This window comes from Humulus lupulus, chromosome 2 (genome assembly GCF_963169125.1).
Source record: "Humulus lupulus chromosome 2, drHumLupu1.1, whole genome shotgun sequence".
In the NCBI taxonomy this organism is placed as follows: Eukaryota; Viridiplantae; Streptophyta; class Magnoliopsida; order Rosales; family Cannabaceae; genus Humulus; species Humulus lupulus.
In genome coordinates, this window is record NC_084794.1 from 291,172,099 (window position 1) to 291,186,798 (window position 14,700).

Sequence of the window (14,700 nt, forward strand, 5' to 3'; positions counted from 1 at the left end):
GTCGCCTAGCGAACAAAAGAAGAAATTTTCAGAAAAGGCGACCTAGGAATAAGGGAGAATAAAAAAAAATGAGTTTCCTTTGTACGAGCTGAGGTAATCTCAGCCCGTGGAGAGTGAGACCACGCGGTTCTATGAACACGCGCCTATGCTCCCAACAGATCCCCGATTGCTCGGGATTCGTGTGTCAAGAGGGTCAGGGTGAAAATTTGCCTTGGAGGGAAAGTTTCAGTAGGCAAGAGATGCGAAACCGTCTGTGAGGCGTGTCCCCTAAGCTACCCGGTTTTGCACCCAAAAATACTGGATATTTTAAACAACCTTATCGAAAATCCTACCCATAAAATTTCCCCAAAAAATGCATCCTGTAAACCGTGTCCCTAAATGGTTTTCTACTACAAGCGATACCCTAACCTAAAAGGCTTTCTCCCTTCATATCCACAAAAAACCAACGAAACCTTGCATGCGGCTACAGTAAATATTTACCTAGGCTACAGTGAAAAATAATTTCAAAACAAGCACAGTCAGGGGACTTACGGAGTATTCTGGTTGAGAAGAGGATGAAGGGATTGTCTGGGTTAGGGCTTCATCGGAGTAGTTGATTCCAAAGCTTTAAGGGAGCCCTTACACCTGAACTTCTTGAGTGCTGGGAATGGCGGCCGGAAAGAAGAGGGTTTTTCTTTTGAAGAGGAAGAAGAGAGAAGAAGAAGGAAAATTATGAAAAATTTCAAGTGAACGGGTGGCCCATGCGTAAGGTGGCCACCCCTTTTATATACGTGAAAGGTCACGTGAGGAGGGTCGTTGGATTTCCCTGATGTGGGATCCAAGGCTCTCCACTCGAAAGGCAAAACGACGGCTGAGTGTAGGCTAGGCCATTTAATGCGGTTCTCGGAAGACATACCGTCACCAACCACGATGTTCCACGTATTCGGTGCCTGCATAAAATGTAGAATATGAAGAGTTCATGGGGAAGCCTAAAAGCCCCTACTGTGGCCCTACACGACGTCGTGTACCACGAGCAGGGGCAAATGTGCGCCCTGATTTTCTAACGGGCTATTAGCGAGCTGAGATATGGCCTAATTATATCTCAGCCACGTAGATCCCCCGTGACCGGAGCTGCTGTCGTCAGGTCCTACCTCGTTAGCTCGGGTATCCAAAAGGTTCACCAAGACTACTCAAGGACTAACTCTGGACTCTGAAGGCCACAAGTTGAGGGAAGCATCCAGCTCGTGGTACGAGCTAGAGTTGGAGGTTGTGACCTTTTATAAAGTCAACCACGCAAGGTAAACGTGCATATATCAGACATCACGTGTCTGATATATCCCTGACTTCTCGGACACGCAGCATGAACGTGTGTATTCAGGCGCCCACGACTGGGTTGGGTCGTGCGGCCCATTATCCCCCTTACCTATTGATTAGACCACACTTCATATGTCAGGATTTAGGAATTAATCATGAATGTCACAGAAGTGACATGACAGGTAAGAAGGTCACGGGATGACCTTCTTACCAACTCCCAGGTGCCCTCTCCTATAAATATGGAGACCCTGGGAGTTGCAAAGGGTTGGATTCTATTGTGTAAGGAAATACCCTGTAAAAGAATACCAAGCATATAGCAATAATATTGGCTGGTGGAGTAGAAGGATTTTAACCTTTGAACCACCTAAAAAACGCAATTGCGTCACCAGTCCAATTACAAAGATCATTCATTTATTTCGGTTCATCGTTAAGCACTAATCCCTTCCTCTTATTTTCTTAATTACCTGTTGTCGAAGAACCGTGTCAACAAGTATCATTTAGGCCACTTGGAACCTTACCCCACCAGAAAAATTCCTGAATTGTACTCACGACATCAGGACCAACAATCCGCCAAAGTTTTTTATAGAAGGCAGGAGTAATCCATCAAGCCCAGGCGATTTATCAGGGTGCATTTGGAATAAAGCATCCTTAACATCCTTCTCCTTAACTAGCCTTAACAGTAAAGAATTCTAAACCGAAGATATTGTTAGAGAATATGTTTTTATACTCAATGGAAATATGGAAAAACCAAAATGCAACTCTATGCAAAGAATATAATGGACAAGGTAATTGATTAAATAAATATTACAACTCAATTACTCAAAATACAAGTAAATAGAAATAAGAGAAGGAAGAGAATTATAAGAACTAAAACCCTAAAACAAAAGATACCAATAAATATGTAAACATGAATAAGAGAAGATGATTACAAACTCATTACACTAATAATACAAGAAGAACAACAGAATGAAAGATCAATGGAAAAACACAAACTGTCACACAACAAAAGTGTAGAGTAGTGAGGATCACCAACTTGAACAAGGTTCAAAACCTTTGTCCAAACGCTTATTTCCCCCTATTCTCTAAGCACTACGGGATCTCTCGAGGAAATAGCTCTCTAGAATTATCAAGCCTCTATGGTGTATTTTCCAGCAAAGTTCTTTGTGGATGGAAAATGGTGTGTCTTACAAGTGAGCATTAGGCTCCTATTTATAGAGTTTGAGATACCAACCCCCATGGCTGTTACCAATGCTTAATTGGATGTTTATGGAATTAAAATGGGGATTTGGGAGTTATTTGGGATGTTAGAACCGTTCAATTTGGAAAAAACTAAAAAAATCATATAACTTGTCAGCCTCACTGGCTGCGGCCAGGACTTTTCAATGGCCGCGGCCACTGGCTTCTGTCCTCCAAGCCGCGACCACAGGCCATTTTCAGCACAAAAAAATCATTTTTCCAAAATGTCTCAAATCATTTCCCACATGATTTTATAACCTCCAAACACCTATTGGGAGTTAAAAACATGTCTCCAATAGCCATATTTCATCATGGCTTTGTGAAATCCAATCTCAAATGTGTAACATATAATATACACATTATTGGGTAATGTTTGGGAGTTACAAATTTGTTACTCCAAAATATGTCACATTTGGGCACACACATGTGTCTAATTTTGTGACTCTCAATAATATGTTACAAGGTGTGACAAATCACATTTTGTCACATTATTTAGTATAATATTATATTATATGAAATAATATAACATTCCCCCACTAGATTAAATAATCACTTTTTGTAACACTTATTTAATCAATCAAACATTATAGTAAAATATAATAGATATCGAACTAGGAATACAAGAGAGAACTTCCTCCCAATCAGTAACAGAAGTTGAGAAAATACCTCAAAAATAATCCTCAATAAGTCGTGGTAGGCCATTATCCCAGTCCGTCGAATCTCCATCATCCCTCTGAAGCTTATGGATAAAATTATTCTTTCTTCTAGCACTAGCAGAAGCATGAAAGAACTTACTATTTTGATCTCCATTCTTCAACCAGAATTGCTTCGATCTTTGTCTCCAAAAGACCTCCTTTTGATGAAAAATTTCAGCTAACAAATTCTTTGTGCCCTTGTAAGCATAGATGGAAGCCCCATCTCTCTTTCCTTTAAGTTGTCGCAACTGCAACTTACACTTTTGGATTCTCTCCTTAAAATTCCTTGTGATTCTTGTTCCCCACTCTTCCAACATATCTCTACAAGCCGCAGTTTTCTCCCAGACCGAGAGGGTTCTATTACGAGACCAACAGTCTTCCACAATTTGAAAACAAGAAGGCTCCCTAAGCCAAGCGTTCTCAAAATGAAATTTTTTATGCGCATAGCGAAAATTAGGGTCTAGGAAGATTGGAGAATGATCTGAGGACGTAATTTCTAAATTGAGGACTCTAGTCGATTGAAATAAACTCATCCAAGCATGACAAACCAGAGTACGGTCCAGCCAGACCTCTATCCAATTCTCAGTCCTTCTACTCTTCTCCCACGTAAATTGAAGACCCACCAAATCCAAATCCACCAGATTGCAATCAAGTAAAGCAGATTGAAATCCTTCTAACAGCCAATTCGGGTATGGGTTACCACCCCTCTTGTCTATTCGACTAAGAAAATTATTAACATCTCCGATGACACACCAAGGAAGTTGAGACTCTTCCTTTAATTTTCGCATAAGATTCCAAGTGTTCATGCGCAAGGACCTATTTGGTTCTCCATAAAGTCCAGTTAACCACCATTCTTCCATACCTGCTATCTTAGTAGAGATGTCAATGTGGTTATTAGAGAAACTAAGTAAAGTATCTTCCTCCTTATTTTTCCACATGAAACCAAAACTCCTTCATAACCCAACTATCTAACCACAAACTCAGCTCTAGACTGAGAACATAACGTTTCACATAAAAAAAATAAAAGTGGGCTTCTTTTGATATACCATATCTTTTAGGAATTGAATAGTCCTTGGGTTCCCAAGCCCATGGCAATTCCAACTCAGAGGACTCATAATCTTAAAAAATAGGGGAAAGTTGATAACTACCTATTTTTAGGAGTAGTTAACTAAAATTAGACACTAAATATATTTAGTTGAACTTTACCTATTATTATCATGAGATTTCCCAAATTACCCTTATTTGAGCACATGATTCTAAGTGTTGTTGTAATGTGTATTATATGTGTCATATTATAGTTAAATTGGAAATACATTCTAATTGTAGTGTGTATAAGAAGAAAAAAAAAAGCATGTAATTGAAAGGGTATAATGGGTACATCAATTGAAAATTTGGGTACTAAAATAAGAGTTAAAAATAGTGGGTAAAAATTAAAGTGGATCATTTAAAATAGGTACAAGATCTAATTTCCACTAAAAGATATGGTATATTAAAAGAAGCCCACTTTTTGAAAGCCCAACATCATTGGAGCCCATAACTACATCACAATCCTTGTCCAGCCCAATCGGATTTGAATTTGTTACTCTCCTTCTTTTCGGGTCTAAGATCACCAACAACCCAATTTGTTATTTCTTATTTATTCACTAATAAAATGGTTATTTATTCACTAATAATATTTTTCTTCGACATAATGTGATGGATAGGAAATAGAATGAAGATTTTCCTTCTTAAAATTTTGGGTGGTTCGGTGGGCATTATCATTAATATATAGTTTATTTATATATGTATCAATTTGTTTAATATGATAAAATGGGAAACAATATTCCCAATGAGTTATTAAAAAAAAAATACTTGTGTCTCACCTTCTTGCCATCTTTAGTCTTAGATATGCTTATTATTGGGATTTTGTTATTATTTTCATGTCTCGGTTTGCTTAATTTAGATTTGGTCTTCTGTTTAAAACTAAGTGAATGAAAATTACTTTGTAATTACTAGACTAATTTAAAATAAGTTGTGTTTTGATATTATTAGGGGGTAATTACATATGAATTATTAAACAAAATAGTAGTAATTACACAGTAAAATAATATTATATGTAATAATTATTATTGAAAATTGATAGTATTTAGTAATCCTCTAGTACAATTAGAATTCAAATTTGTGGTCTAAATTGGTATCTCAATCTAGTGTCTAACATATTATAAGTTAACACTTGTAATGCTCATTTAATGCATATTTGACTTTTATAACAAAATAAACACCAATTAATATAAAGGTAAAAATATAATTAACAATAACATTAACCTTTATTGTTTGAGTAAAATGATATTAACTTTTATTGGTAGTTGGCACCTTCATATTCTTTTTTGAATATTACAAAAATAAAATTATGTATAGAAATATTTTCTAAGATATTTTTTTCTCTCTAAAAAATTAGTTTTAATATGATAATTTTCTATTAATTACTTTTGTCGTTATTTGTTTTTAATTTAAAAATAATATATATTTTTTTAGCCATCAACTCTTATAAATTTTTTGGGAAAACAGTCAATAACAAAGTGAGATATATTTTAATTTAAATATATATATATATTGGTATTAATTGTTTTGAAAGATTTTTTGAATTTTTTAGAGACTACTATGTTATTTTGAACAATAGTTCATGCATATTTATTTTTCATTTTAGTTTATAATGAAACATGATTAAACATTTTAATTTATAATAATACAAAGTTTAGATCTAATGTAAAATCATATTAATTTTTTGTAATAAAGAAAAATATTTATATATAATTTTGGCTTTTGTAAGAGAAAAAAAAAAGTGTTAGTTTAGTCTAAAAAATAACGTAAAAAGTTAATTTTGAAATTTTTCAAAAAATATAATTTATGGAAAAATAAAAACAGAGATACATTAGTTTATATATATATATATATACATGTATTAACGTTTTAAAAAAAATTAAAGTTTATGTTATATTTTAGCTCTATAATAATTAGTGTTTATTTTGGGGAATTTACTCATTTGGTACCTTATATTTTTGTAAAGTATCATTTTTGTACTCTCTGTTTTTAATAATGTTCATATGGTATCCTGTATTTTAAAATTACACATATTTGATACCCTAGACTCAGATTTGATAGATAAAATTTTGTCAATATGATCAAACTGTCATTAGTTATATGTAATTAAGTAATTAAATTTAAATTTGAAACTTACATAATTGACAATAGTTTAATTAAATTGGTGAAATTTTATTAATTAAATTTGAGTTTAGGGTACTAAATATGTACGATTTTAAAATACAGAGTACCATATGAGCATTATTAAAAATAAATGGTACCAAAATGATACTTTGTAAAAATACAAAATACAAAATAATTACCTACCTTTTATTTTGTTATAAAAGTTAAATGTATTAAATGCGTGTTTAATTGTAATAGGTTAGACACTAAATTAAGACATAATTTTAAACAGCAAATTTGAGTATGTATAGTAATTAGGTTACTTTAATTATATCAAATTATATAATTATTGTGTATTTATTGGTAAAATTAACATATCAAATCTAGTAATTACCTCAAATTACATACAATTCTAATTACAAGATAGATTTCCAAACTATGTTTCATATGTTTTTTTTTTTAAATTCACTTCATTTGTTACTGCTGCTACATTTGTTTCAGTAGCTTTGATTGGTTAATTTACAATGGACCATGGTTGGAATAACTCAACTTTTTTGTTTTTGAGAAAGGGGTAAAAGATTGTATTAATAATCATTATCAACCAATACAATCTTTTTTAACCATTAAAGGAAAAAGCCCATCTTGCCAAACAAAAGTATTCTTAAAAAAAATAGGACAAATTGTCTTCTCCCCCCCCCCCCCCCGGATTTTGGCCGATGTAGAGTTTTGCCCCCTAAACTTTTTTGGTTGGCTGAAATACCCCCCAAATTACTGTAAATGTTGAAAAATAATCATTCCGTTTATAATTTAACAGATTAGAAATTTACCGTTTTAAAAAATGGCATAAGTGTATAAAATTATGACAGGAGGATGTTTTTGTAAAATTTTGATAAGTAATTTTTTCATAACAAAAATAAATAAATAAGAAAAGAATAAAAGTAAAAAAAAAAGCATTACCGTTAATAGGGTGGACTGGAAACGTGAGCCCTTATTCTTCATCTTCAAATTTCATACTTTCAATTCATTAAAGAGGAAAAATATTGGGTAATGTGAGAGAGTTTTCTTGTATCTTCTTTCAAAAAAAATTGAGAAATCACTTCCAAGGAAGATCATGGCTGGTGAAGCTCCCTCTCACGGTAAGTTTACAGTACTATTTCTATTTTTTTTTTTTTTTTGTTAGATGTTGTTTATTTGTTGAAGTTTGCATTTTTCATAGTGGAGATCATGTCTTCATTGACATCTTCAAGCAAATCATTTCGTAGTAGAAGAAGGTATGAAGATGAAGAAGGGAATAATATACCTAGTTGTGATTGTGGGTGGGAGGCTGTCATACGCACTGCTCGAACTGAAGGTAATCTAGGTAGAAGGTTTTATGGCTGCCCCAAATATAAGGTAAATTGTTTTTCTTTATTTTTTAAATGAGTTTTATGGGTTTTGTAGTACCTGATTTGTTATTTTTTTGCCTTTTTTTTCAGAGAAATATTAACAATGGTTGTGGGTTTCTCATTTGGATAGACCATGTCCCTAAACAGAGATTCAAGCAAGATTTCAACGAGTTATTTAGAAAGATAGAACATATTGAAGATGAAGTTCAAGCATTGCAGAAGCTTGTTGACAAAAAAGATGAAGAAATTGAAAGAATTTTGATTTTCATAAAACTTGTAAAATGTGGGATCTGTATTGTTGTTCTATTATATTTTGTTGTATTATTTTGGTGATTTTGAAGCAATGAAAAAGTTGGTTTATGCTTGTGTTATGAAACTAGTAGAAAAGTGTTGTATGTATTACTGTTCTGCTACATTTTATTGTACTATTTTGGTGATTTTGAAGCAATGAAAAAGTTGTTGGTGTTTGTGGTATGTTTCTGGTTTGTGGCTGAATTCGTTATAGCATTTAGGCAATTTTCAAAGATTATAGTTTACAGTAGGTGTCTTTTAATATGCAGATCAAGGCAAGTCAAATATTCAGGTGCCTTTTAGGCAAACTTTATTGGCAAACCACTAATGTCTTTGAATACTTATATCTATAAAAGATAACAATTTGAAAATTGAAACTTGTAACTAGATTAGTACAAGCTGATTTTAAAATGGTATACCAATAATGTCTTGAACCTATAGCTTGCACAAACTAAAAACTTGTTTAAAGAAGAGGTGCTTTACAGTTTCTATTTACTGTAACAAACTGATTTTGATTATATCATTGTCAACATTAATTATATCATTGCAAGTATGGGAATATTTTTAGGAGGATACTGTAATTTCACAAGCTCAAGCTACACTTGGTTCTCTTGTCATGCAATGATCAATTTTTGGCTGCATCAATTCAAAGCTCAACAATATTAGCAGCCATGAGTTAATATAGTTTGCAGCATTAGCAAGAAGAGAAGAATATATTGTTAATTATATACTAAACATATCTTGATTGTTGTAGGTAAACAGAAACCAACAAGAAATTACTTTCAATTAACATTGATATCCAAAATTATACTATGAAAAAGTTCCAAAAATCTTGAACATATAGCTTGCATATGAGTAAAAAATTTATACCTGTCATTCTATACCTGCTAGCCTATATATCCAAGCACTAAATATGTTAAAATATCCTGCTTCAAAATAATTTATAAAAGTTACAACCATCCAAGCAAAAGGATAAATGTTACAAAAGGAGTTCTAAAAGACAATCATAATGCTAAATCTGTCAGTTTGGGATGCAATCCTCCTGCTTTTCTTTGCTAAATCTGTTGATAAAAATAGACATATAAATGGTTAAGTAGGAAATATTCAGGCACTACATCAAAATCAATTTCACATACACACACGTATATATATATACACACATATATCTATTTAAATAAAAAGAGAGGAACAAAATATATGTTAGAAACCATAATACAAACCTGGTTGGTGTTTGTAAATGGTATGGTTGAATCAGTAGAAGTATGCTGAGCAACATCAGGATTGATGTCCTGCAAATTAAGTTATAATAATGGCTAAGATTTATATTTATATAAAATATTCTCAAGTACTTTCAGTTTATAAAATGAAAAACTTACTGAATTTTTCTCTTTATTTCTAGCACACGTTCTAAAATTATGACCTGTTACACCACATCCTGCTGAACATTTGATTGTGATGTACCTCCTCTTCATTTTACTTCCTGTTCGAGGAAACATTTCATCAAGCTCTAATTTTCTACTTCTCTTTGGTCTACCCGGTTGAATCTTGGATATAGGCTTGATCAATCCAACGTTACCAGTTATTGGGCACTCATCTTGATTCCTAATTGGGAATATCTGTTGTGAATAGGCTTTCAAATAATACTCCTTCGTGTACCATTTACTTACATAAGTTTCTGGATCTTCCCTTCTTTGCCAGATTGCAGCCACTGCATGACTACATGGAATGCCAGTGAGTTCCCATTTTCTACAACTACATTTCATTTGCTTCAAGTCAACATAGTACAAGCTACCATACATAGTGGTAATTTGGTAGATGAAATCCGAAGACTTGATAGGGAGATGGCTTCCAGCTATATCCTTGTTCTTCTCAATAATGTCTTGTATCCTTGGAGCAATGCTAGAGTTCCACATCAATACTGCATGCCTATTCTTGGTAAGCCTCTGTAGTAAATACATTCTAATTCTTTCTAGCATGGATAATATTGGTCTATCTCTTGCAGCCAATATTGCCCTTGTCCCATTAAATGTCTCACACAAGTTATTCAACAAAATGCCACACTTTGGATGAGTCCTAAAGTGTGATCTGCTCCAATGTTGGGGCCCTGCTTCCATTAACCAATCAAAAGCAGACTCGTCAATTTTCTTAATCTCTTCCATCACACCTTCAAACCTACGAACACTAACCTCTCTTACAGCCTTCCATAAGAGCTCCTTGAGCTTTTTATCTTTGTAAACTTTGATAAAATTCTTCTCCAAATGCCTTGCACAATGCCTATGCTCTGCCTCAGGTACACCTTCCTCCCATAGATCTTTTAATGATTGTTTCAAGCCTTTTTGCTTGTCCGTGATGAATGTCCAATGGTTGGAGTTCTCAATTTTTAAGTCATCCCTCAAACAATTTAAAAACCAACTCCAAGAATCTTTACTTTCAATCTCTACCACAGCATATGCAACAGGATACATGCCATTGTTTGCATCGATCCCAATAGCAGTCAATAGTTGTCCAGGATGCGGTCCTTTAATATGACAGCCATCTAACCCAATTACTGGCCTACATCCAGCACTGAATCCTTCTTTTAAACCAGAAAAGCAAATGTACATTCGCTTAAAACGTGGCCTCCCATTGTCTCCTGATTCAGTTAAAAACTCAACTATGGAACCCTTATTTGTGTACTTAATCTCCTCAGCATAGTCCCATAGAGCAGCATACTGCTCTTCATAAGTGCCTTCAATAGATTTTGTTGCAAGTTTTCGAGCTTTATAGGCCTTATCTTTGGAAATTTCAATGACATGGTCTTTGCTCACTTTTTCCATAAATGAAGAAATACTCCATTTATCATTGCTCTTGAATTCATTTAAGTACTTCTTACTTAACCATTTTGAAGTAGCAAATCTATTATGGGGCTTCCTAGAGCATCTATGCTCACCAACATAAGTTTTGATGACAAATGTTGAACTATCATCAATCTTTGAGGCAAAACACACCCAAGGACATTCAACACCTCTACATTGTGCTTGAACCCTATGAGAATCATTCTTTTTGAACCATATGTCTCTTCCATTCTGTATAGCATATTCCCTGACTGCTTGTTTGAATAGTTTTCCAGAAGAAAATACTAAGCCAAGCTTTAGTAGCGGTCTCTCCATTTCAGCATCAACATCAAACTCAAGCAAATCAGATAGCTTTCTTTTTTTTGATTGCCTTTTAGGTTTGTGTAACTTGCTGAGTTCATCTTCATTTGAAACATCCCCATCATCAGAACTATCCTCTCGTGTATACTCTTTATCAGAGCTATCCAATGGCACATCTTCTACATCAATCTCTACTACCCTTTTCCCTAGTCCTTTTAGATGTATTTCTGCATTGTCTTCAACAACCAATTCATCATCACTTTGTTCATACTCAGGATCACCTTGATATTCATTGTTGGGATCACTTTCACTAGAACTATCACCTTCTAAGTCTACCCTCCTCCCATGAACACCCTCACCCACAATAGGCGTAGAGGAGTGAAGATCTATACAGAAAGAAAAAAAAACCAAAGAATGAGAAAAGTATGGTCTCAAATACCTATGATATACTTTCTCAATTCTTTAATATATATTCAATAGGTCAACAACCACACAATAAGACACACACACACACTATCCAACAACTAAATCAGACCCCACAAACATATTTTCCAAATTTCTCTGGCCTAGAAGAATATAATCTATGTCACTAACCCAAAATGACAAAAATGCACTTACAACCCCCTGACCCTTTTTTGAAACTTTATCAAACAACAAAACAAACCAACTATTCACAAAAAAGAGAAGAATATATTCACATTCATTGAAAAAGAAAATATTCTCTTCAAAGTCATAATTACTACAACCAACCAAACTTACTTACCCATCTATTCACGTTTATAAATATATGTATGTGTATATATTCATAAATATATATATGTTCTCTTCAAATCATATTTACTACAACTCACCAAACCAATACTTACCCACTTTTCACATAACTAACAAATCCTAGAACATTAAACAAAATAACAAATCAAAAACAAATTTTGAAAACTTAAAGATGCTTCACCACCAGCCATGGTCTTCAAATTTTTCTTGAAGGAAAATACACCAAAAAAAAAAACTATCTCAGATTACCCAATTTTTTTCCCTTTAATCAATTGAAAATAAAAATCATATTGAGATTTGAAGATGAAGAATGAGGGCTCACGTTTCCCAGTCCACCCAAAATGGTTATGTTCTTTTTTTTTGTGAAAAAATTACTTATAATACTTTTACAAAAACGTCATTCTGTCATAATTTTATACACTTATGCCCTTTTTAAAAACACCAAATTTCTAATCTGTTAAATTATAAACGGAAGGACTGTTTTTCAACATGTACAGTAATTCGGGGGGTATTTCAGCCAACCAAAAAAGTTTAGGGGGCAAAACTCTACATCTGCGATAATTCAGGGGGAAAAAAGACAATTTGTCCAAAAAAATAATAATAAGACACAAGTTGATGGGCTGCTCATTTGGATTTCTCCTTAAATTTTGTGTTTCCCTATTTAACTTCTTTATAGAATATTTAAAGTGTTTTTTTCATAAATATGACTTTTAGTTATTAGAGAAATTATAGGAAATGACCCAAAATAAAGACATCAAGAAGCTAATGTCCTTATTTTTAAAATTGTAGATAAATGACCATTTTACATTGTTGATTATCTAAATTGCTATTTTTTATAATTTATTTAATTATTTATGATTGTATGACTTTAATATAGTGGTATATGTATATTAATTTTGTTTAATTAATTTTTATTTTAAAGTTATATTGATTTTTTAAGTTTTTTATAGGTTGTTGGTATATTATTTTTCAATTAGTGTATATGTTTTTTGTAGTATGGTATATAATTTTTTTTTTTGTGATATTTAATTTCTATTTTATTATACATAGTGGTAGTATATAACTTTGTATCATGGTATATATATTTTAATGGTAGTATATAACTTTGTTAGCATAGTATATACATTTTTTAGTAATAATTTTGTAAGTTTTGATGGTATATTATTTTTCAACTCAGTATATATATTTTTTGCTATAGTATATCATTCAACAACCCATAAAAAATGAAAAAAAATCAAAATAACTTGAAAATAAAAATTAATTAAACAAAACTAATATACATATACCATAATATTAAAATATTTAGAATAAAATAGTAATTTGTTAAAGGGTGTATTTGGTAATATGTGATATTAAATAGATGATTAGGCTATTTTACTACAAAATTAAAAACATGGACATTTACTTACTTTCATACAACATCAAGGGTCATTTTGTACCATGCCCCTAGTTATTATTGTGTAAAAATATGAGAATTAAACTTTTCATAATTTTTATAGAAAATTTTAATTAACAAAAACTTAGTTTATGGGAAAACTAACTACACATGGCAATTGAAATTTAAACAAAAATACATCAGCACAAGCAGGGATACAATGGTAATTAACAATGCAATAGTCCTCTGTTGAAACATGAAAGTCGATCAAAGCCTTCTCCAAAGCCACCACGTAACTCTCTGCAATTGCTTCCATATCCGGTGCTTCCTTCTTCGACGATAGCTTTCTTCTCCAGCGACAACTCCTATCTCCGACAATATCCTCAACGTTCGATCAATAATAACAATGTTTCAACCTCATCTCCTGAAAAAAAAAAATACTTAACGAAAATTTGATCACTGCGGCAAGAAAATTAGTGATCATTTTCTCTAGAAATCAAATAAAGCTTGTATTTCGTTTTGGGAGTTTTCATCCAAGTCTAAAGTTTGGTTACCATGTACTAATTTTTAAATTACTAAAACAATGAGAATTTATTATATTAAGATTTTCTTTTTTCAAGAATCTGTTGCTTTTCAACTCAAAATTTAAATCTATATGTGAATTTGTGCAAAAAAAACCCCAAAAAACAAAGCCCATGAGCTTGCCAACAATGCCATTAAAAGCCTAGTTACAAGCCTAATGCAGGCCTTATTATGGGCCTAGTAAACCAATTGACTGTCAACACTTAACTTCACTTTTACCACTTAATTTCTTCAATTATTCAATCTCATCAGCTTATTATTTTCTTTTTTCCAATGTTTTACACGTGGATTTTACTCTAGTTTTAATGATTTTGACTACCTGAGAATTTCTCAAACTTTATTTGGATTAAAAGTCTTATAAAATGTTGAAGTTCCTTTTTTTTTTTACAATCTTTAGTCTTATTAACATGCAACTGTCATATTTTCTGAATAGGTTTTAATTTATGGGGTTTAATAACCAATTACTTCTTTTATTATTGAAAATGTTAATAACTAGTTAGCACTTTATAAGTGAAAAAAAAGTGAGAAAATTCACAATAGTTATTGTGACATATTTCTCAGATTTTAAAAGAATAACATACAAAATTTTACTTACATTTTTTTTGTTATTGCAAATAAGTTCAACTTGTTACTGTGATGTATTTTTCAATAATAATAATAATAATATTATTATTATTATTATATTAAAACTTTAACCTTTTTTCTTCAAAAGACGTTCTGATAAAGAAAGTAACCAACTATTTGATAAATAAAAA

The 14,700-nt window shown here is 32.2% G+C and overlaps 2 protein-coding genes across 2 annotated transcripts; both read right to left on the reverse strand.

Annotated features, from left to right (window-relative positions):
• Positions 1 to 3,196: 3,196 nt before the first annotated feature.
• LOC133815684 (uncharacterized) lies at positions 3,197 to 4,162 on the reverse strand. Its single transcript, XM_062248493.1, has one exon. The coding sequence runs from the start codon at positions 4,160 to 4,162 to the stop codon at positions 3,197 to 3,199; it is 966 nt and encodes a 321-aa protein (XP_062104477.1).
• A 4,976-nt stretch (positions 4,163 to 9,138) lies between these two features.
• LOC133815685 (uncharacterized) lies at positions 9,139 to 13,679 on the reverse strand. Its single transcript, XM_062248494.1, has 4 exons — positions 13,583 to 13,679; positions 9,460 to 11,603; positions 9,304 to 9,372; positions 9,139 to 9,144 (listed from the first exon to the last, which is right to left on the reverse strand). The coding sequence occupies exons 1-4, from the start codon at positions 13,677 to 13,679 to the stop codon at positions 9,139 to 9,141; spliced, it is 2,316 nt and encodes a 771-aa protein (XP_062104478.1).
• Between the last annotated feature and the right edge of the window lie 1,021 nt (positions 13,680 to 14,700).